At 38.8% G+C, this 22,250-nt stretch overlaps 1 protein-coding gene across 3 annotated transcripts; it reads right to left on the reverse strand.

Moving 5' to 3' along the window:
- Positions 1-293: 293 nt before the first annotated feature.
- On the reverse strand, positions 294-21,833 carry LOC107220198 (polyamine-transporting ATPase 13A3). Of its 3 annotated transcripts, none has more exons than XM_015658680.2 (10): positions 21,493-21,833; positions 7,847-7,931; positions 7,525-7,752; positions 7,307-7,437; positions 7,054-7,210; positions 6,772-6,976; positions 5,205-6,501; positions 4,585-5,104; positions 3,195-3,376; positions 294-2,563 (listed from the first exon to the last, which is right to left on the reverse strand). In XM_015658680.2, the coding sequence occupies exons 1-10, from the start codon at positions 21,506-21,508 to the stop codon at positions 1,104-1,106; spliced, it is 4,281 nt and encodes a 1,426-aa protein (XP_015514166.1). In that variant the 5' UTR covers positions 21,509-21,833; the 3' UTR covers positions 294-1,103. The 3 variants fall into 3 exon arrangements, with proteins under 3 accessions (XP_015514166.1, XP_015514165.1, XP_046600380.1); XM_015658679.2 differs by lacking the exon at positions 21,493-21,833 and adding an exon at positions 9,454-12,187; XM_046744424.1 differs by lacking the exon at positions 21,493-21,833 and adding an exon at positions 8,145-9,145.
- Positions 21,834-22,250: the final 417 nt, after the last annotated feature.

The raw sequence follows: 22,250 nt of genomic DNA on the forward strand, positions 1-22,250 counted from the left end.
AAATTCCGTTATAAATATATTTTATTCAATATGTTAAGTGTTGCTCCAACGCTAAGTGTAAATTCATACAATTAAGTATACATATCCATGTATAAGTACACGTTACTATATATTATATATATATATATATATGTATACACACATATATAATATTCATTTGTAAATATTATCAGTTAAATTGTCTACCAAACTATATATTATACTATAGGTAAAGTGAACATCACCATTTTTTCACCGTATCCAGGCGACTAGCGCACGACGGCGATAATTAATACATATTTCGTCTATTCAAATATTAATTATCTGTTACATGTCAGTTTTTTTTTCTTAATATTTTTCTATTGGCTTGAAACTTCTTTTTTTCAATATTTGAACATTTTTACTCACATTCTATAATTGTTTACCATAAAATTGAAGTATCTATTTCAGTTAGGTTATGTTGACACATGGCATATAAAAAATTAACTACACATACAATGTCTTCTACGCGGTAGAGAGTTACTTGACCCCTGATTTTAGACATGTTACTTTAAATATTTATTAAATTTCTTGTTAATTGTTGCTTCTCCCGGTCAATTCAATTCCTGCATCATTACACGGATCGTTGCAAACAAATCCAAATAGAATTAATTAATTAAGTTATATTGGATTTGAAAGTGAAACAAAACTCACCGTAAGAATGATGTAGAGTAAGAGACACATAAAGAGAAATAATAATAATACTTTGAAGAACAGCTTCGTAGTTTAGATTAAATACTAATAAGTAACAAACAAAAAAAATAAAAGAAACAATCGAGTAAGAATACGCAATAAATGGTGCCCCAACCATAAGAGAGACACACAAGTCTACCTAGAATTATTCCTAGCAATGATAGCAGAGCCAATGTTTTCCGCACATTTCATTTTCACAAACATTCGGAAATCCTAGTCCTGCACAGAATTTCCACTCTAATACAATATCATAACGCGTTCATAGAAACTTAACAAATTGTATAACGTGTAAATGTAAGTAGTAGAATATACGATTCTTGGGCGTGATGTGTTCGAAAAGTGAAAAATTCTTGTCAGCTGATTTTGAAAATTAACCCTATCAACGCTCGACCTCAGGACGGCAAAATGTCCAACTCGAGAACACTTTGAGTGGCACTTCGGAAGTTGCTTTCCTCGCTTTTATGCACCATTACGCTTTTAAACTCATCCGATGGTGCGACTTGCTGGCTAGGTGGATGTCTTGGCAATGTTGCTATTGGGTTTGTGTTATAATTTCGGTACGATTTCTCGTATGGATAAATGCCGTTCTCTGATTCGGAATTGTGCCTCCTCTTTGCAGGAAGTTCCAGCTTGCATGAACTCGGCGTATAGCGAACTTCCCTGTCGATCTCTCTGCCATCGTCAAAATTGGGAACAGTTTGCATGGAAACCGCTGTTCGCCGATCGCTAAACAACGACCTTGGATTCAACGTGACTTCTCTAGCAGAACCAAATCGCTTGAAATCAGAATTCGTTTCTTGAATGACGTTCGAGTTGATAAAATCACTGGTCGGATTAGTCTCGGTGATATTCTCGATTTTGATTTCCGTTAAATTCTGACGAATCAATATGTCCGGCGCTGCTTCTGGCAAAGGCTCTTGCGATATCGGTGGCCACTTGTGATTTGAGGCCATGTCCCGCTCTATTGCAAGATACCGTTTCTTCGACTTGTAAACATCGTGCCAGCGGTATCTCAGTTTTCCAAATATTATGTACTCGACTACAAAGTACTCGACGACCATTGACAAAACGAAATTGGCCAGCCCGTAACCAAGCAAGACGTACCTGAAGCCCATATCCGGTGGCAACACCAATTCGAACTGGTCCGCGAGCCACTCAAAGGGGTTCAGTGCCATGTAGATTGAGAAAAGTGACATAAGTATGAAAGAAGAGAGGAGACCCCAGTTCGTCCATATCGGCTTTCTGTAAGGTCGACCCTTCGAAAATGCAACGGCTAAGATGATGTACTGCATCGAACTGATTATGAATATGGTATAATTTTCGAAGCATCCAACCTCCTCTTCTTCTGTTGCGTTTTCTTCGAGATTCTCAATACAAGTCTTGTAGCAATCCTGTTGGCCCAGGTGGAAAAGGCTCATAAATTGGAATATTATCACGATTAAGATCTGAAATATCAAGCTGAGAATCGGGGATGTGCTGATGAGACTTGTTAGAGGTGCTGTTTTTGCCAGGGGACCATCGTAGGCTTCGGTCCGACCAAAGAAGAAGGCAAATATTGATATAACGAAGAGATCGATGTAGAGAAACTCTATGTCCGTGAGGTTCGACCTGATATTGTAGAGCAGCATAACTGAAACGAATTGTGTGAGAGAATAAGCCGCCATGTACTTGAAGATTCCAAAGGAAGTAGATAGCGCTGCTCGTCCTTCTCTGATGACGGAGAGTAGACATGATATGTCCGTGTCACGGCTCGTGAACGGTGAAGCTACCGATGATTCCGTGTCTGACAATGAGATGCCGGTGTGCGCTGCCTTCAAAGCACCGCAGTCGTTGGCACCGTCTCCGACCATCGCTGCAATTAAATTGCCCCAATTACCAAAGGCTTAACGAGCACCCAGCGAGACATGCTAGACAAAGGCTTGACCGAATACCATGCTGTCATTAGATATATATCTGTCGCGTGTATACGTATAGGACAAAAACGGTATTGCTGCTAAATGGTTACAGAACATGAACAATTCAGATTGTAGTGACATGTCTTTGAATTTCTGAACGAATATACGAAATGTAGTTGAACTCTTTGAACTTCAGATATAAGCAGCTTAGAGTACAATTAGCTTTCAACGAAACTTTTAGCTAGTGTGGACTTTATTCGAAGGAGCTCAACCGCGTGACGAGCATTATAACCGAGAACTTTATCAAGATTACGTGAGATGCGAGATCGTTATTATACTTAGATTTCATGATTTTGCACGTATCATGCTACTTTTTACTAGCTAAATGTGATGCGTAGTGTATCACGTACGCGTTGCAACAGACCGTTAACGAAGATATTCCAATGCGACGTAACATTTCGCACGTCTATTTATTTATGAGCTATTCGCAACAGATTTCCCATTAATGAATTTTCACTTGTTGTGCAGTACTTAATTTTGCGGTAATGGTTATTGGAGGCAATCGTAACAAAATAATTGTTGACTTACCGACGTAATATCCCAATGCTTGTAGCTCTTGTACGAGTTGTTGTTTCTGGTCCGGTGACATTCTCGCAAAGATGGCTCCCCGTGTAGCTAACTTTGGTATCAATTCTGGATGATGCTGCTTAACCATTGACCAAGTCTTTCCCGTCAATGAGAATACGTATTTGTTTGTAGAAATGTGCAAACTGTAAGATAAAAGGCCACACGTTATGTAAATCTTATTGTACAATTATCATACAGGGTAGCCAGAGTAATTCGACATGAATCAAAACTGAGATCGTTGAATAGTATCGATTTCTGAAAGCTGGCGGTCATTAATGAAAACTCAGAAAATCATTAAAAAATTAGCGACTCTATGGTAAAGTTTATTATTTTGAGAAATACTGATGGGTACTAACGATGTTTTGTAACGATTATCAATTACTTCAAAATAAAGAAGGTTTTTATCCATGACCGCTGGACTTAAATACTATACTACCAAACAGACGCAGTTATGTAACCTTAAGGTAACATTTATCAAACCCAATATAACGTGTTTTATAGCTGGCTAGTCCCAGCTACCGATTCGCTACTTCTAATTTCCCGTTCAGTTCAGGGTGACGGGTACATAGCATACATGTAAATATGTTATATTTCCAAGATCTAACAGCAGCACTGCAGTTAGATAACGGGTAGTAACATCTTATATAACGTTGCGATAAATATGTATGTAGTGGGCCTGTATAGGCTGTAAATCTCAACTTGAATCTGTTGAGGAAGAATCCGCGCACAAACTCGAGCGAATATACCCAACGGTTTTGTATATTCGCTGGACTTTTGTGGTAGATTTTTCTCAATGGATATTTATATCACAGCACTTGAAATCATCTGCGACCGTACCGTTTACGAGTCCAGGAAGTACATGCGTAGTACTCTCAATAATTTTTATACATCTCAATTCGCTGATGCTCAAATATACTTTGTCTTGTCAGATTACGCTGGTACATTTTGACTATGTATGATTAGTTTGCCACTTATTTCGGTTACGAATTTCAAAAGCGTCATGAATATGTGTGCAGTATTTAGCTGATTTTACAAGCAGAGTAAATTGAAAATATTTAATATCAATATGTACCGTAATTGTTTTTAGTGCTTAGTCCACGGAATGGTACCAGAAATGAACGAATATATGGCGATACTACTTTACTATTTCAAACAACACATCAATTTTCATAGGTGCATAAAGTTACACAACGAATTCCTGCTAATCTCTCATTGTCTTGACCGTAAAATTAAAAGAATCTATGTCATTCTACACTTGCTTGTAATTGGATAACTCGGCAGCCAGTTGAATGCATAGTCTTCCTTACAGATATAACCACAATTATAATACTACAAGCAAAATCACACTCACTCGTCTGACAAATAGTTGATTTGATTGCCGGTGTGATTGCCTTGTGTGGATCCATTTTCCACGGTCTCCAAACTGGCTACGCTGTTTAAATCGGTCATTTCACTTATGTCATTTCCCATAGGCGATGTTGGACTGCACTGACTATTACTTTGAGTAAAATAAATCTGCGGCTTCGTGAGGTTTTGCTGCGTAATTGCAGCCACGGCAATTACAGTGACGTGATGTTTCACAATTCCACAATCCCTGGCTACCGACAAGGCAGTTAGCATGTTGTCCCCCGTCACCATCACTGTTTTGATACAGGCTTCGTTCAACAATTTGATAACTGGCGAAGTACCAGGCTTCAGTCGGTTCTCTAATATCACGAAAGCCAAGAAGTTTAAATCCGTTTCCGCTGACTCTCTACTTATCCGCTGTACTTTAGCGTAAGACAATCTATTCAACGATTTATGAGCCAGGGCAATTACCCTGTATCCTTCGGAAGTGTATTCTTGCAGAACGGTCGCAAAATTTGATGGAACTATATGAGAAGAAGAGTAAAATCATCAGTTTGAATACAAAATTTTCAATTGCTCTGAATCTACTTTCGTATAATGTATAACGATGAATTTGTCACTCACTCGATTCGGGCTTGGACAAGCTAAAAATCATCTCAGGGCTTCCTTTGCAGTACAGGTCAAAGTGATTGGCTCCCAACGTTCTCGTGATAACGCTCATTCGCTGCAAGCTCGATGTAAATGGGAACTGCCTGACAATACCGATTTCAAGAGACTGTTCACTCAGCTGCATCGTCGACTCACTAAGGGTATCCTCAAGATTGCTAGTTGTGTCTGTCATCTGGTCGTTCATGGCTGATCTTTTGGAATTCTGACGTTCCGGCGATATCGTGAGATTGTTACAATTAACTCCGGCGAACTTTGACCCTTTTGGTGGCCTGACGACAGTTGGAAAGAGCATAGAGAACTTGGAAGTATCAGAAACGTCTGGCTCTTCCAGTGTCCAACCCGTCGATTCAAACATCTTGAGATCCAGGGGGTCTCCGGACAACTGACGGTCGATTAATGTAATACTGTGACAGGTGACCATACCAACGAGTACTTCGTCTAATTCAAGAGTAGATATGTCTTTGACTGGACTTTGAAACATTTTGTTTGATATGGGAACGACCCCCCACATATCCAATCCGTCTTCGGTTAACGTTCCCGTTTTGTCAAAGCATACGCAGTCGATTGAACCCGAGACATTGATAGCTCTTGGACTGGTGCAATAAATCTTCTTATTTTGCAGCCTGTTCTGAGCGACGAGTCGTCCAACCGTCATAGCAGCCGGAAGAGCTGGTGGTACCACAATAGTGATCAAGTCAAGTGCTTCCAATGCTATTCGGTGTCCGGAAATACCTTGGAGCACTTTAGAGATAATTGTATATACGAAACCAATGCTAGCGATGCAAGCTAAGAGTATTACAAACTTGTAGGAGTCCTGCTCAAATTTAAAGTCAACCGGTGGTGGATACATTATAGATCGCACTAGCCCACCCTTGCTAGTATTAAATCCGGTCCTGATTACAACAGCGATTACTTTTTCCGTACCGAAGTACCTTGTCTGAATTACCTGCGTTCCACAGTACAACGTGTGCCTCGCGTGTTCTTTTGTGTCGTACAAAAGCTCACTTGAAGCGGGAATAGGCGTTTTTGTTACCGGTACTGATTCCCCGGTTAACATTGATTCGTTTAAGATACAATTCCCTGTCAACAGGACAGCGTCGCAAGGCATAATGCATCCGTGAGATGGAATCACGAGCACATCACCAGGTACCAAATGTTCCGTTTGTACGGTCGCAGTTTTTCCACTCGATGGGTCGCGAATAACCGTTGCCACATCAGATGCGTGAACAGTAGACCTCAAGTTGTGCTGGTTCTGCAAGAAAAAGTTACAATGTAAAAAAAAAAGTTAAGGATGTTCATACGTGCGGAACATCAACACTATTCCTTTTTCCTACCATTTTAAGGGAGACTACAACTGTGATACAAAGTCTGACTCGTTGTCCAGACTTTGCATTCACCACAGGAAACCATTTTTATTGAATGTAATCAGGGCCTTGTTCTACTCGGTTATTGGAAGTCACAAATCCTCTGTGCTTTCCTTACTTGTTTAATTATACATAGTTATGAATAAAATCAAACTTACCCTCCTTGTTTGAATCACCGCTATAATAATACCGAAACTAGACATAGTCAGAATAGCCATAGCGTAGTACAGATAATCGTCGGCAATCCAAAGACAGAAGCTGAATAATTGAAATATATAGAAAGGATTCAAAACTTCCAAGCAGAGAAGTGTCAGTATACTTTTAACCGGGATAACAATTTCATTGCTCCCGTAAACGAAACGCCTGTGAAAATAATGGAACATTTTCAATCTAGGTATAGTTAATCGGTTAGGAAAGTGGGCGATGGAATGAGTATTCACCGCATAAATTGATCCTGTGCTGTCAATCCTCGCATTTGGTGAAGCGTTGAGGTCAGAACCCCTTCGTCCAAACCTTTTAATTTTAAAAATTCACACCTGTCCGTGTCCCAAACGTAAGTGAGTTTCTTGCAGGAAAATGTTAGGATAGATTTGAAATCTGCAGAAAAAAAAATGTTCAGTCATCTCTTACAAAATCAATCGGCAATCTTGACTCACGATACGTTAATACGTAACAATCTCGACATGTTTTTACCTTTAAACTGACCACCGCTTAAATGAACTGATAAAGTAAGCGGACCTCGATCTTCTTCGACTTCAGTCAAGAAATCATCCTCTGGAAATGTGTCCTTGCCAATTAATGATTCTCCATCTTTGGACAGTCTTCTGCATAAGTAATAGAAGAGTTGATACAAAAAGTGATAGTCTGCTCACTAATTAGTAATAAAATCAGAACTGTTATTTTATACTAACGAGACTTCCTCTGCGCTGATGGTAATCAATTTCTTCACGTAGCGACTGGTATGTTTTCCTTGGAACTTTTCTACCAAAAGCACTGCCTCTGCTTCTTCCAATGAGCATTTCGAATGTGTGGCAAGTAACATCAAATGCGGTATCCAGTGAAAGAATAAGCGTAACAGACCCGCTGTGCAGATGATAAATATCCATGTGATCGATGTCCATAAGTGATTCCTTTTGTATCTGCAGCAATAATTGTTTGATTCATATTGAATCGACCCCATCAAAGAAAATTTCTTAAATGATTCAACAAAAGTTGGGTAAAACGGTTACCAACCCATAAATTTCCATTTGGTCCTCTTCGCCCGCGTTGATATAGTCAACGCCATTCTTAAGATGAAGAAGGCCATTGCCTCGAGTACCTAATACACAAAGCATGAACTGTTAATGCAATATAATGTTTCACCTCAATATTGCAATACAAAATAGACCCAAGGGACTATTTACTTCGTGAAATTATGGACCACCACGCATTGGAATCGAAATAGAATGTCGAATAAAGTCACTTGAAATATATTCAATTATTTGCACTGAAGGTACTGATTGCCTTTTGTCAGGATTTTTTTTGAACATACCGCGACTGACGTCGGTGAATTTGTTAGTCATCCGTAACGAGCGCTCTATTATTATCAAAATCAAACTTGGGTTGGTCATACATTCATGTTATTTTGATGAAAAAATACAGCTTCAGTAACCAGTATCGGTGGAAAGGTTGCGCCTTCTTTGATCAACGACTTAAAACCATGTACTCATTTCATGTGTTGAAAAATTGCTCAGTGACAGAAATGATCTCATCATTATTCTGCAAACGGTTGGACGAATTAGGTGGATGAGACAAAGTTTGACAACCCAAAGTAACTGCGTGTATCACAGTCTCCTGCATTGAATGAGCTTGCGCTTTGTCCTAATGGTTTCTCGTAACTACGTTAGGAGGTCCCAGTAAAATTTTTCTGTAATGCTTTGGTACTTATTTGGCACAGATTGGCACAATCTGTCAGGCGAACACCACATCACTCCTAAAACACGGTTGACATCACTCTTCCCATCTTCGCCTTTTCATGCGGAGGTGAGAATGACATACGACGCTTTGGGTCGTAAAGTTTCGTGTCATCACTTTTATTTGCCGAACATCGCACTCGGAAACTACTTCGTCTTTTCCCGTATGGAGAGCCCAATGACTGGAAAGCGTTTTCAGGATAACCACTGAGATAGAGTAATTCTCCGAAGTACAAGATAAGAAGTTCTCCAATATTGATCTTCGCCGACTGATCTATCGATGGCAGAAGTGCATATCCTTGGTCGGCGGATATGTAAAACTGTAAAGCTACCCACCGATACCCGTGACTAAAGTTCTATTTTTACATTGTAATAATACAAAATTTATGACCAACACACGGAACATGATAAGCGAGCGACAGAATTATGGAAACGTCGACATCTAGCTGTGACCATATTCGTCAAAGTGTACTCTGTTGACTGTCGGTGGCAGTACTGGCTGTTGGATAGTTTTATATCGAACTTGGCATCGTATGAAAAATGTTCGGATCGTTTTTTATGGGAATATAAAAACTGACAATCAAGTGAGTCGACAGGTGTTCCGGAAGTCAGTTTTTTGAGGTAATTAGCTAGTTGTGCGCTACTTGACTCCAATAATTGTTGACCGTTGGTCGAGATTGATGTGTAGCAAATAATATAACAACTGCAGAGCTACAAAATATGACTATGATTTATTGCATAGAGAATCTTAATAATGTAACTGCGCAACTCGGACATAAAATCGTGAACTTCACCGCGGGATATTAAAGATATTTTTTTAAGCGTTGTTTCTGATTCAAACTAGGTATCATTAAGAAATAATTTGCAGTTTAAACCAGTTATTCTCACCCTCTAATAGTTCTGTTTTCTGTTCATGTTGCTGTTCGGTGGATGGGTTGGCGTTGCGGTTACCAAAAACACTATAAGCATTTCGAGCAAAGCTCAGATTCAACTTGTTCGGTGTGCTTGGCATTTTAACTTAGTCCGTTACAACACAATTTCAGTACGATTAAATAATTCTTATTCGTGGTATTTCATACGCAAGTGTAATTAGAGGCGTTGTTTCTCTGGGAGGTTTCTTCAAGCCTCCTTTTTCTTCAGCAACGCGTTATCTTCAGTTCACTTTACCGCGATAAAAATGGTGGCAATTTGCCTCTTTGATAGCAAAGTTAAATTTAAATTAAACACACTTCGTTTGAATAATTTCAACATTCATCAAACACCGACACCATATTATAGTATGTATATACTGGTATTTATTGTCTACGTGATATCTATCATATGTGTATAGTCTATGGTAATAAGTAACCAATCTTTAAATGAACTAAGGTTAAATTTCAATCGTTCAACGAGCAGGCGGGGGTCACAGTTCTCAACCGAATCAGCTCCTTCAAACTTTTTTCTCACTTCTCATTCGGCTTGACTCAAGTGATGATATTCGGTGACAAAGAAACGGAAGATGTAGAATGACCGGGAAGAGCAAGCAAAAGCAATAAGATCGCTCGCTATAGTCAGGAAAAAATACTCTTGGATTCCAGTTTTGCTGACGATAATTGCTAACTGTTTATTTCAGCACACGGAAAAGTATGGAAGAAACCTCTGAGCATGTGTCAGAAAATCATCGTTGCCATTGTGCATACGGGAGTAAAGGGGAGCAGTGCCAAATTCTTTCTCGCCCAATCTGCTACCGCCAATGATTGAAAGCTGGCATTGTGTTAAAAAATTAGTTTTCAACTATGTCTCTTTAACTCATGCGGCAAGTGCTAGTCTACCTTATGCTTTTCGCCTAATGCTAGCTAGGTGAGCTAATAATTTCGTGGAAGCGAACGAGACAGCGGCACATCAATAACGTGATATCGAGTTTCGGTAGTTTGAAAGATAGCTGATGCTATCGCTTCGGGTTTTCCCTTTTTGGAAATTCCTGTCAGTCACCAGGATCGGCGAGTTTTCTCCAGCCAATTCGAGGCGTCGTAACCGCTCGTTCACCCTCGCTCATTCCTCGTACCAATGCGATGATATCTTCCAACGCGTTTCCAGCCGTTACCGACAATTGGAGAACGCAGTTCTTCCTCTCAAAGTCGCAGGACGAGTGCCGAACAATATTCCAGCTATCAGCGATCAGTCTTGCCAAGCTCTTTGCTGTGATCCTATCACGGACGCAACGGCAATGGCGATCAAGCTTCCTATTGGTTGTCTCTCCTCCGTTTTCCTTGGTACCGAATCCACTCCACGCACCTCCACCGCGTGGCGCGGTATCTACTCGTGCTGCAAATGCTGCAGTTATCGCGAACCTCCCGTTTCCTGTATCGTTCGACCTCAAATACATTACGGGTTAAAAGTATATATGGAGTGCGATCGAGAGCGACCGACAAAGTTGATAAATAACTGATCAGTAATACTTTAAAAGATAAATCGATAAGTTCTTGAAAGTCTTTTGACTTTTAATGTCCCACCGGTAACAAAGTCAATGATATTTACCGACGACGTGGCAATTATACACGCTACGATGAATCAGACTTACAACTATTGGATATAGCACCAAAAGTTTTATGACACTTTCTGGAGAAATGTTTCTTTTAAATTTAAAGTAATCAACGGTTTATAACTTGTAAAACTATAATTCACGTACAACACCTTCCTCACTTGTATATTAAGTACGTCACCGACTGACGATGCCGGTATTAATAGAAATATCCTTATTTTAGAAATACTAATTTATATTTAACTTGAACGGTACGTCACGCCAGACTCAAGGTATGGCGCCTGCTTTCTCGTAAATTATGTCACAATTCAAATGTTTGATCACTTTGTAGGTACTATCAACCAATCGCGTGTCTAAATACCGACATGATCTAATCACTCGGGTATTCTGAATTTCATTCGGATCTTCAATATGGCTCTTTCGCTGTTTATTTCACACTTTAATACGCTATTATACCGTTCACTTCTCTTTGCGAATGTAAATTCTTAATTTCTGCATCAGGCAAGAATTACTTGCACGATTACTGTTATTATAAGCGGATTGCTGTTTCAGCTTGAATAAATTTGAATTTTTAAAACAAGTCACATTTACCGTAGAGTTAAAGATTTTATTATTCAACCGGTTTTTCGCACTTCGATAACTTTGCTATTGTTTTTCGTATAAGAAATGTTTAACGAAAATTATTATTCGAAACTTTTTTCACATCAATAGCTTAAATGATTCGCCATGTTCGGGACTTCTAAGTACAGAGAAAACTGTGCAATAGTTTATGCCTAAAATTTTATTCATATTGTCGGATTGAACGGCGGTCGTTTCAGCGAAAGTGAGATAACGTAAAACGAAAAAAAAAAGAAACGTTACTTCCTGCTCCGGAATCACTTTCGTCACTTGTATTTCACATTTATATAGTTTACAGGCTAGTACGGGATCGCAGACTTTTTTATCCACGGCTTTAATATCCGCATGTATTTGCTATATAAAATCTCCATGCAACGTCAGCTGTACAGACGTCTGGCCGCTCTATACGATTAATTTCAAGTACGATAGCTCACGTCTAGGGAGACGACAACGTGCCGAACGTGCTCTGAGCAGGCGAGTAACTGACTTGAGGTACAAGATGGTGGTAAAACGAGCCTGGCCAATGCCGGAGACCGAGTCTTTGGAGTTAAAGGTGTCAGAGTATCTCAGAAGCTCCTTTCCAGAGCAGGATTTAGACACGGTTGGTCATTAAATGATTTTCTGTGGGAAAAATACAAAATCCTGATTGATTTCATCCATATTTCGAGACGGGATATTCGATGCGGGCACATTTTCTAGCAGAAGACATGCGCGTAGCCATATTGCCTCCCCTTGCGCCTCCTGATCGCCGCGGCAAAGGTTCGAGCAGAAAGAATGAAGCAGCCCGCATTCGGAGCGGCCAGGAGCGTCCATTGACTCATTTGTTATCGTTACCGCCAAAGCTTGTTCTTCTTTGCCCATATATACATGTCTAAAAATCATACAGTGCTCCCTCACTAATTAATCGAACTGAAGTGAGCCAAGTAACGTCGAATACCAATCAAAACCTGACGTTCGGGAGTTGACTCTTTATTGTTGAGTATTGACCGCCTGACGTCACGCGCTCGCCTTCTATGTGTATGCCATACCGAATCTATACGGCAGGTGCGTACCTTCGTACCTGCGGACCCGTTCATATCGTATCAAGTATATTCAAGGTATATCCTAATCGATCTGCGACCCGTATTCAATTATAAATTAGCGGATCATGAATCGAATGAAATTTAGCTCACCAATGCTGAGATAATATGTGACAAGGGTAATACGACCATTACAGTCGTATTTATAGATCATTCTCTGTAGCTATAACCATACGATCATCTTCATTCAATAAAAAATATTCCGATATAATTTGCACTATAATACGAATTGGACTTGACGCAAGCTGTAATCTGATACAGTTAAGAAATTGGCACTCCGACAATTTGAAGTGGGATACAACCTTCGTACCTTTATACAATTATTTCTCCCTCGTGCAACCACAATATGCGACATTTTTTTTCTCCAAATCTCAACAATAACCTATGTTTGGATTCTACTTGTTCGTTAAGCGAGGAAAACATTTTTTTATTTCATTCTTCATTTGATTTTTTCATTTACCACATTTATACCAAAAAAAAAATCGGAAAGCTAAATGAGACCATTCAAATATTACGTCACGTTCTCAGGCGACGTAGGAGGTTAGATTCGCTGCTAGGGGGGGGGGGGGGGGGGGGGTCCAAAATGGTTGAAAACAGCGTGACGTAATATTTGAATGACCTCAAAACACTTTTGACACTTGCTGAAAAATTACTTCAATTCCAATAATTTAAAACAATTGACCCCAATTGTATTTTGCTCCATCAACAACCTGTTTCTTCAAAATTACTGATCATAGGCATTACAAATCTAAACTTCTAAGAACGTATAATTATTATCATGTTATCGGTTACTATGCTATTTACGTATCGTTACTCCACAATTTCTAGTTGTAAGTTACTTGATTCATTCTTGGAACGACCCACACTTACACAGCCGTAAAACCGCATTATTGATGCCTCTCGTTAATATGATTTATAACAATACTTCATGACATCATTCATTTTTTCGTCTAGCAGACATTCGAAGCAGTTCACATTTGCCTTATCTGATCGCTGATAAGCTTAAGCACGTGCCTGACTTCTCATTCCAATTGTTCGGTTCACTTTGATTCCTTGGCGTCTTGAAATGTTAAAAATAGGTGGGGTATGAATTTTATAATAGCTGTTATTTGTAAAAATAACATAGTTATTGTCTAACCTTATGAAAGCCAACAAGACAGTATAGTTGGTTACAGGGAGCTTTTAGAAGCGATTTTTCGTGGTACTAATTAAAGACCTTTGAATTTTTTAATGACCTGCAACGGATTTCAAAAATTTTCCCAAATATTACATCGATCATAATGGAAAAACACAAAGTCACATTCTTTATAGTTTTACTCTCCATACATTTCTTTGTTTCAGTTCTTGCACGTGTAGTGAATATAACTATAATGAGAAACAGTTTCTCGAATAACATGAATGGGCTGTTTCAAAGTAATTCAAGATAAAAATAAGTCGTTTCGCTTCTGCGCAAAAATACCTACGTGAAGTCTGAGTTACAGCCGAACGACATATGCAGTCATACATTATTTTACAGCTGCGGTACTTCAGTGACAGAAAATATAGAAGTGAATTGTTCGTGCAACGTTGTACACTAAAAGTGGATCGTACTATTCGTATACAGGATGATTGATTTGATTTTTCAAATATCGCAATATCCATCAGAGGTCTCCATTGAATTGCGCAGTTATGCCGGCCCTGAATTACACCTAACGGCGAAACCTACACCAGCTTATTGTAAAACTAAAGACAAGGCATTCCTGAAGATCGTACGTATCACGTACTTCACAATAGCACTATGCAAGCCAAGGTTTAGCCTAGGTTAGACTTTAGATGCCACCTACAAGCATAAGCTTCAACTAGTTTGATCAAACCCGTATTATCGACTGAGGAAAGGATAAAACAGAGTGGGAGAAAATACCTATATAACCGTAAATCTACATGGTGGTATTTCATGTCAGGCATTTCAACAGAAAAATTCGCATTGGAAAGTGATACCGATAATCTCGTTTCTAATCGACTGTGAAAATGCAGATCTTTCATATTGATAATCTGATTTAAACGTTACGGGGTTACTTGTATTTAACAATATTGCAACGTATGAAACCAAGAAAAAGAGCTGCCCGCTGATAAAAAAAATTATTAAATTAAGTAAATATTAATTAATCCAAATAATCCACGCGTTTGTATAGCACTGAGAGCACACTTATTTAAAGCGACAATTCATGTAGTTTTTAATTTAAAAAATACGCATTTACGACAAATAAAAAATAATTTAAATGAATTAAATAGAAATTGAGCGACATAAATCACTGAGTTGCTCTTCTGGTTAGGTATTTTTAACCAAGTGCTGCATGACTCACGTAAAAGAAATAGTCTCTTCATTCACATAGTATTAACAAGGATCTCAATGGGATATTTTTCAAATCAAAGATATGGCATTGTACAGAAAAAAAACTGAAATCATAATACTAATTCCCTTCCCCATTTGGATTACAATTCATTTCAATATTCAATGATTCCTTTAGTATTTGTGTATTATCCCAGTTCTGCGACACGTCATGTACTGCTCTAGGATATATAAGTGTAAATACAAATTTGCTTGGATTATATTACTTATTATTTTTTTTACGCGATGTGTTATTGTCATTCACTACCTCCAAATCACTTTCTGTAAATTATGGTGGGATCGAGACCAGAATTCATAGAGATCTAAGTTTTCCCACTGCGTAGGATTCGGGTATATAAACATCTTTGTAGCTACTTTTCAAGCGGGAAAACTTGCTGCCTAGTTATCGAAATTGGTACTACTTCGAATGAATTATCATTTCGGTTTAAAAACGTGAACCATGCACATCGAAGAATCAGAAGACTATCGAATCACTCAAAATTTTATTTCAGTGAAATAATATTCATTTCATCGGAGCGATGATTCATTTGTTGCAAGCACGTATGCAATGGTATCGAGAGTTCTTGAAATTAATTTCAAATGTATGTTTGCAATTTTCAGTTACACTTGATTGTTTACAACTGAGAAAAGTTTCATTTGACTGTCTTAGTCAACAACTTGAATTAAATATGGTACTTATAGCAACTGAAGGACTTTTTCTTGGTTCCACTCAAACATGTCCTCATTTACTCGGATAGAATTTTTTTTGTTTGAAGTAGCTATATAATCTGAAGAACAAAATAATTTTCTTAAATGAATATTAAAACCTGTCTTGTGAAACGAATTCTTGTTTCAACATATTACACATTTCTTTAATCATAGTTATTACTCATTATGTCCGACAAACATCACATTCAGTCAAATATACTATTTGGCAATAAAGTTCATATTTCAGCATGCGTGGCATTATTGTTTCCAATCTCTCGGTACTTTTGAACTAACGTTTTCAGCGGTTAAAGTACTATTCGTTCACGAATTAAACGAGGTTTGTTGATTCAAGCGAAGTTTTTGTTCCGATAGTTCTAGTTTAATCGTAGGAGATAAATGTGTACTTATTTGAAATACGTTAAACTCGGAGGCATATAGCATTTAAATCAATGCATCAATATTTTTGTTCCAACTAAAAAGTGATTAGTCTCAGTGAGAAATTGTTTGAATCAAATAAACTGGAAATCGAAAAAATTAGCTGTTGGTGTCAATAACTTTTTTTCTCAGTAATATATTTGGGTTTCTGACAAGCTCTGTTTCTGTTCTACTGAGTTTTCAGCATTTGCAGCCCATTTCGGAGCACATCCCAAATTAGGAATGATAATGAAGAAATAAGTGAGGAACGAAACTCTCCGACAATACTTTTGCTAATTCATCTAGTTTTCAAAATGGAAACTAGAGAAACAGTACCTGTTATCAGCGCTTCTTTCGTTATTCACAAATTCTGGAAACGGTTGGTCTGAAACATATCTTATAGTCAGTCATGGATGCCAGATGGTTGATTAGATCGCTGGTTATACTGTTCTGCAATCTATTCCGTTTCATTGGTAAAGAATAAACTGCATATTGAATTGATTTTTTTTTACTTGTAACGAAACTTGTGCTTTTCTCTACACCTGCGTAGAAATGAATCAGTTCTGGGATGCCACACTAGGAATCTGTGACTACTACCACGTTTCACATGAGAAATCGTGTCTTGAATGGTTATACCGACTGTACTGTTGAGTATTTGAAGCGAAACATCGAACTCTGTGTCTGAATAGTTTAATCCAGTTATTACCATCAGCCAAAAAATGTGTGCCCAAATTTCCGTTTATAAAATACTTATAAACCAACATTGATCCTAATCACCAGTCATGGGTGGTGGAGATCACGCAAAACGAATATAGGAAAGATTCAACGCGTGCAATCTACAATTAGTCTTGGTCCTAAATAGAACTAGACAATATCTAGAGCAGGATTATTGGAAATAGAGTTAACATTAAATTACGTTCAATTAGTGAATTACAAAACAATCGGTCCAGTGCTAGCTGTGTAAAATTTTTTCTGCATACAGAATTCAACACAAATAGTAATAATCTGCCTGCCAATGTGAATAAGGAATATGAACATTACGCTCACACTGTCACTGATAACATCCTACAGCTTTTCGAAAGAAGTTATTCTAAGCAGAAACACTACGGATGATAAGAGATTCAGTAGTCCGAGCGTTGTTCCCCGGCTTGATTGACGTTTATAAATGTTTGACCTCCGTTTGCCAATCGGTATTTCAAAACGAATCGGGTCTATCATGTATGGTTCTTAAGCCACATCCTCTTCACAGTCTTTCAGTAATACGTGTATCGCGCTCTCTTTTTTTATTTTTTTTCACTTCCACGAATGTGACTGGTACAGTACACTGGTTGACAGTTTCACCAGCATGGGGATCTATTTCCAGGATCTCGTCCGATACATTGGATGTGGGATTCTTCAGGTACTAATTTTTAATTACAGCAGTTTTTGGAAAAAATTTAAATGTTTCCGTAATAAAGTTACTTAACCGAAGTGCACCCGGAATATGTCTGCCATAAGGTTTACGTAAAATAATTTTTAATTTCGAACTATGAACTTTTATTATGTTGCTCAGTAATGGCCACCCATAGTTTGTACATACGAACATTAGATTGCCTCAAAAAAACCATTATTTTTTTTCCATCTCCCACTTCATGCAACCATAGTTTCTAACATAATATTCAACTTGGTGAAAAGAAATCGCCGTGCTATTTTTTTAAGCGGTGCCGCATTGAGTTTTTGTATTCGCCATTTGATTATCACGTAAGAAATCTAATTCTAACGGTTGGAGGTAGATCATGTTTCTATACAACGGGCGGAACTCTGTATGATAGCGTTTGATAAATTATATGGTTTTCTTCGAAATGGCGCTTCGATGAAAATTTTTAAATTGATTAAGCTCAACAGAATTTATCTGTTGCAGAATGGAAGTTCTTAACGAAGAATCACTGAAAAACATACTTAGGCTTTAAAAGTTTTCCGTTCAATGAACTGTGACGTGCGATGGACGACAATAAAAAATTTTACGGGCAGCAGTTGAATTACGACCATAACGATAAGAGACGTGTAATTTCGAGGAATTTTCAAATGAGTGTCAAGATTATACTCTGTAATTTCGTTTTGTCTTACAATCGTTTTCCCTAATTCAAAACGATAGAAATGATTTTTTTACTTGTTTAGTGTGGAGATTGTCATATCTAAGGAATTACTTTTATGATGCACTAATATGCGGTTATGTTTGCGTAGTACTTAAAGAACCCAAGGTATTGGTTTTTAATTCTTCAACACTGTGCCAGGATTTAGAATGCTATACCTTATTCCTTATTAGCTATTCCGTCCCAAAATGAATAAATCTCAACGAAAGTTTGATATTTAGCATTTGCGATTTTTATAGAATAATTTTGTGAAAGAATTTTCGTCTACTGCTATGTACAGAAAAAAATGACAACACTTTGAGTCAATGGATATAATGCGAGAAAAAGAATCCCAGACCGAACAGCCTTCAAAAACGGATGAATTTTATGAACTCATTTGTAGGATTTATATCAGTCATAGAACGATTTGTTCGAAATTAGTTGATTAGTTGATCGAAAGTTTTTAACAGATAAGACTATACAACGAAGAACGAGCTTTCGCTTATTTTAGTATCAACGATATTTGAACACCTGATTTCAATCAAACGTGTTGCTATCAGCAGAAAACCATGCGAACCCGTACGGATTACTAGCAGTATATTAATGCCATTTTCGGTTGTAAGACATTATGTGTTGAAACATGCAGTAGGCTTTTTCAAAAGCAATTCCAGAGGAGTCTACCAACTAGAAAAAATGTTTATTGTATGCTTTTGTTTCTACGCAACTACCGGCTTCAGCTACGACATCAAACAGTGGAAATAATACCTATCAAAATTACGGCCAGTTTTTCTTTATATTCAAACGCCACTGAGTTTGAAATGAACAGAGTGAACTTTCAACAATTGATTGCGCTGTTAAATTTGTCATACTAGGTTCAAACGAACACTACACCACTTGCCATGTTAATTGTGCCAATGCCAGCCCTATACTATTGTCACGAGCGCCGCATATTTACCCGGAATATATCACGGATTATGTCAATTATTATCTTAGAAACAAGGAAGCATAGCATAAATATATTAGTTAGTCTATATGAAATATTTCATCATGAACAGTTCGTGGAGTAACCGAGCGCAACGGCGTAGTTGGACGGCCAGCAACGTCAGCGTCTTCGCGCCCGCCAGATCCCGGGTGTAATCAACACCGGGATGAGGCGAGCGCGAAATCACGCGCTTCAAGGATGACTGTCGCGAGACGAGCTTTTGTTCCAAAATTGTGTATTCAGCGAAAACCTCGTGTCGGACGAGCGAGCGAAGTCAGTCCTGTTAGAGACAGAGTAAAATCAACATCTACGGAAACAGGCTCCTTCAGAGCTGCCGCGTGTAGAGCTGTAAGCGCTTTTTCGATACCGACGATTAGAGCGTAGTTCTCTAATCCTACCCACGGCCGGAAAGGTTTCTCGCGGCGCGGCGTCAGTCTCCGAAGTTAGTAATAAGTGCAAAACGTTAAGCCACGAACTCCATAGAGAAGTGTAGTGATAAGCGTATGTGAGTGTTGCTATAGAGTATAATCGTGTGAGAGTGTGAGCCATTCGGACTGTAACCACCGAAAAGTGAGTAATTGAATGAGTGGAACCAACTAGATTTAGAACAAATTGTAAGCTCCCTTGTTTCAAGAATTCTCTGCTTTTGGTTCACATGACTTATTAAACATTTTTAATTTGGCTTTTCCATCATAAACATTGGTAGGACAAATTTAAATCCTCCAATCCTATTCCCGGGGAACGCCCTGTAGAGGACGTTCGCCTCCTAACCCACATAGAAAATAAATATAAACCTCTGCGAGTACTTAGAGGGTTGAAGTCGTCGCGTGCGAGACCGCTCCGCACGTGACACTATCTAATACCTCAACTCAGTCCTAGCCGGTTAGTATAATGAACGAATAGACCTGAAGTCTTAAGTAATCGAGCATCGCTGTTAATAAATGAGAAATATAGACGAGCCATATACCAATGCAACATGAAGCAGCAATTAAGTTCACGTCTAGCCAAGGACTTGCCCACGAAGATAAGCCTCCATGTTTATTGTTTACACGTTAATGCATTCATATCTTGAAAACGGACAATCTTCAATAACAATGTCGACGTATATTTTGCAATCTTTCCGAGGTTTCAAAGCCATGCAGGAAAGAGTTGCCAACTTAGGTATGAATCTTACCAATATGAACCGAAATACTTCTTGAGCTTATCGTAATTCACGTAAAGTGTGATAAGTGTGTAATTCCACGTAATAAAGATTGTACGGTCTGGACCATTTACTTAATTCCCAGGGTGGTATCACTCGTATCAAAACCTACACATAATATAGATCATTGATAACGATACGCTAGTCGTTCTCATCTCTAGACCGTTAGTAGCATGTGTTAGATTTCTTCGACTGCACGAAGTTCGCCCGTTGCTGGAGAAAATACTACGAATCCGGTACACATTGAACGAATACCTACAGGTATCAGATGGAAATAGAAAGGCAGAGAAGGCTGTTCCAATTCTTTCATTCGTTACCTATTTGCTCATTTTCATAGCTAATAAACTGTACATTCAAAATACTGCACTATGTTCAAACAGATTTGAGTTTATCCTCATCGTCTCACTCAATACCGATTTTCGATTCAACTGACAGATTATATTAGATGTACGAAAGTTCCATTCAACTTGCAAATGTGTACATATCACATATATATGCCATGCAGGTGTCGGTTGAGTACATGCATGTACGCATGTACAACTGCTGACACTAATCTGCAGAGGTTATCGTAATTGTACGCAGTATCGGGTAAAATTTAAACAGCGTTACATCGACTTACATCGACTGGCCGATCCATCCAGCGGCTTCAAGTGTGATAACAGTAATTTTTTCATATCTTTATATGTGAGATACGCGTACAACGAAGGTAAAAGGAGAAAAAAAAACGAATTTTCAAAGAGCGAGTTGCAGTGAAATATGAAAGAGCCGTAGAAAATACTTTCGTGCGTTCTGATATCTCGTCATTTTTTTTTTTAACGCTGACCGTAGGAACCTGATCCAGAACCTGATCCTGCAGCCTGGCTAGGATGCAACGTGATAGCAGAAACGGACTATGCATGGCCTGCGTCCACATTTTGCAACTTACCGTCCATAATATCCATATTGGGGCGAGATTGCACGAAAACTTGGCAGGAGTTGATAATCGTCGATCGGCATCAGTACACAGTTCAGAAGTAGTCAACGACCAACGACCTCTTAGGCCTCATGGCTGCGGAGCCCTGTGGAAAGGCTGGCTCCAAGTGAAACTACATTTTACGAGGCGTCGATGCACGCTGTGGCGAACTGTCACACTGTCACACCAGCACTGAAACCACAACCCGACTCACTCCGGATACGGGGTCACGATCTGACTGACTGAGAGTGAAATCCAGCATGCGTAATGTGTGAATCGTTCTTTCAAGTCCCACAGCCCGCGCCAATCGGCCGACGTTTGAGAGGGTCGCGCGAGATGTTGTGCCCTTTAGCTGCAGGAGTTATCAGCGCACCGTTCTGTTAGTGCTGAACTCCGAGCCAATTGGGGCTTTCGAAAGTCGGAATTCCATCGCGAGTAGATTCGTTTTCATTCGACCAAGTCTCAACACAGCCGTTCGTAAACTTCCTCGATAAAAAATACAGGCGTGGGTGTATCGATGTGTAAGCAACTGCCAAGTGGTATGTACGTGAACCTGAGTACGCGTGACACTTCATATTTTATCAATTCGATCGAAACGGTCGTTCGTCAATATCTCATTTTTTAATTACACGTATTCTCGTGTATAAATAATCGCACAATCTTTGATTACTTATACCAGAGGTATGTATACAGGTATCGATGTTGTTAATTTCGGTCGAATTTCTCCTGCC

The sequence above is a fragment of the Neodiprion lecontei genome, chromosome 6 (assembly GCF_021901455.1).
Source record: "Neodiprion lecontei isolate iyNeoLeco1 chromosome 6, iyNeoLeco1.1, whole genome shotgun sequence".
Taxonomy (NCBI): Eukaryota; Metazoa; Arthropoda; class Insecta; order Hymenoptera; family Diprionidae; genus Neodiprion; species Neodiprion lecontei.

What these genes read in the sequence shown, in the direction of transcription:
- LOC107220198 (XM_015658679.2), bottom strand. Translation starts at nt 9,577, where the DNA reads ATGCCAAGCACACCGAACAAGTTGAATCTGAGCTTTGCTCGAAATGCT. An exon ending in GCACAGGATCAATTTATGCG is followed by an intron (nt 6,977 to 7,053) that starts GTGAATACTCAT and finishes TTATTTTCACAG; the next exon opens with GCGTTTCGTTTACGGGAGCA. An exon ending in AGCATTGGGATATTACGTCG is followed by an intron (nt 2,564 to 3,194) that starts GTAAGTCAACAA and finishes ATTTAATTGCAG; the next exon opens with CGATGGTCGGAGACGGTGCC.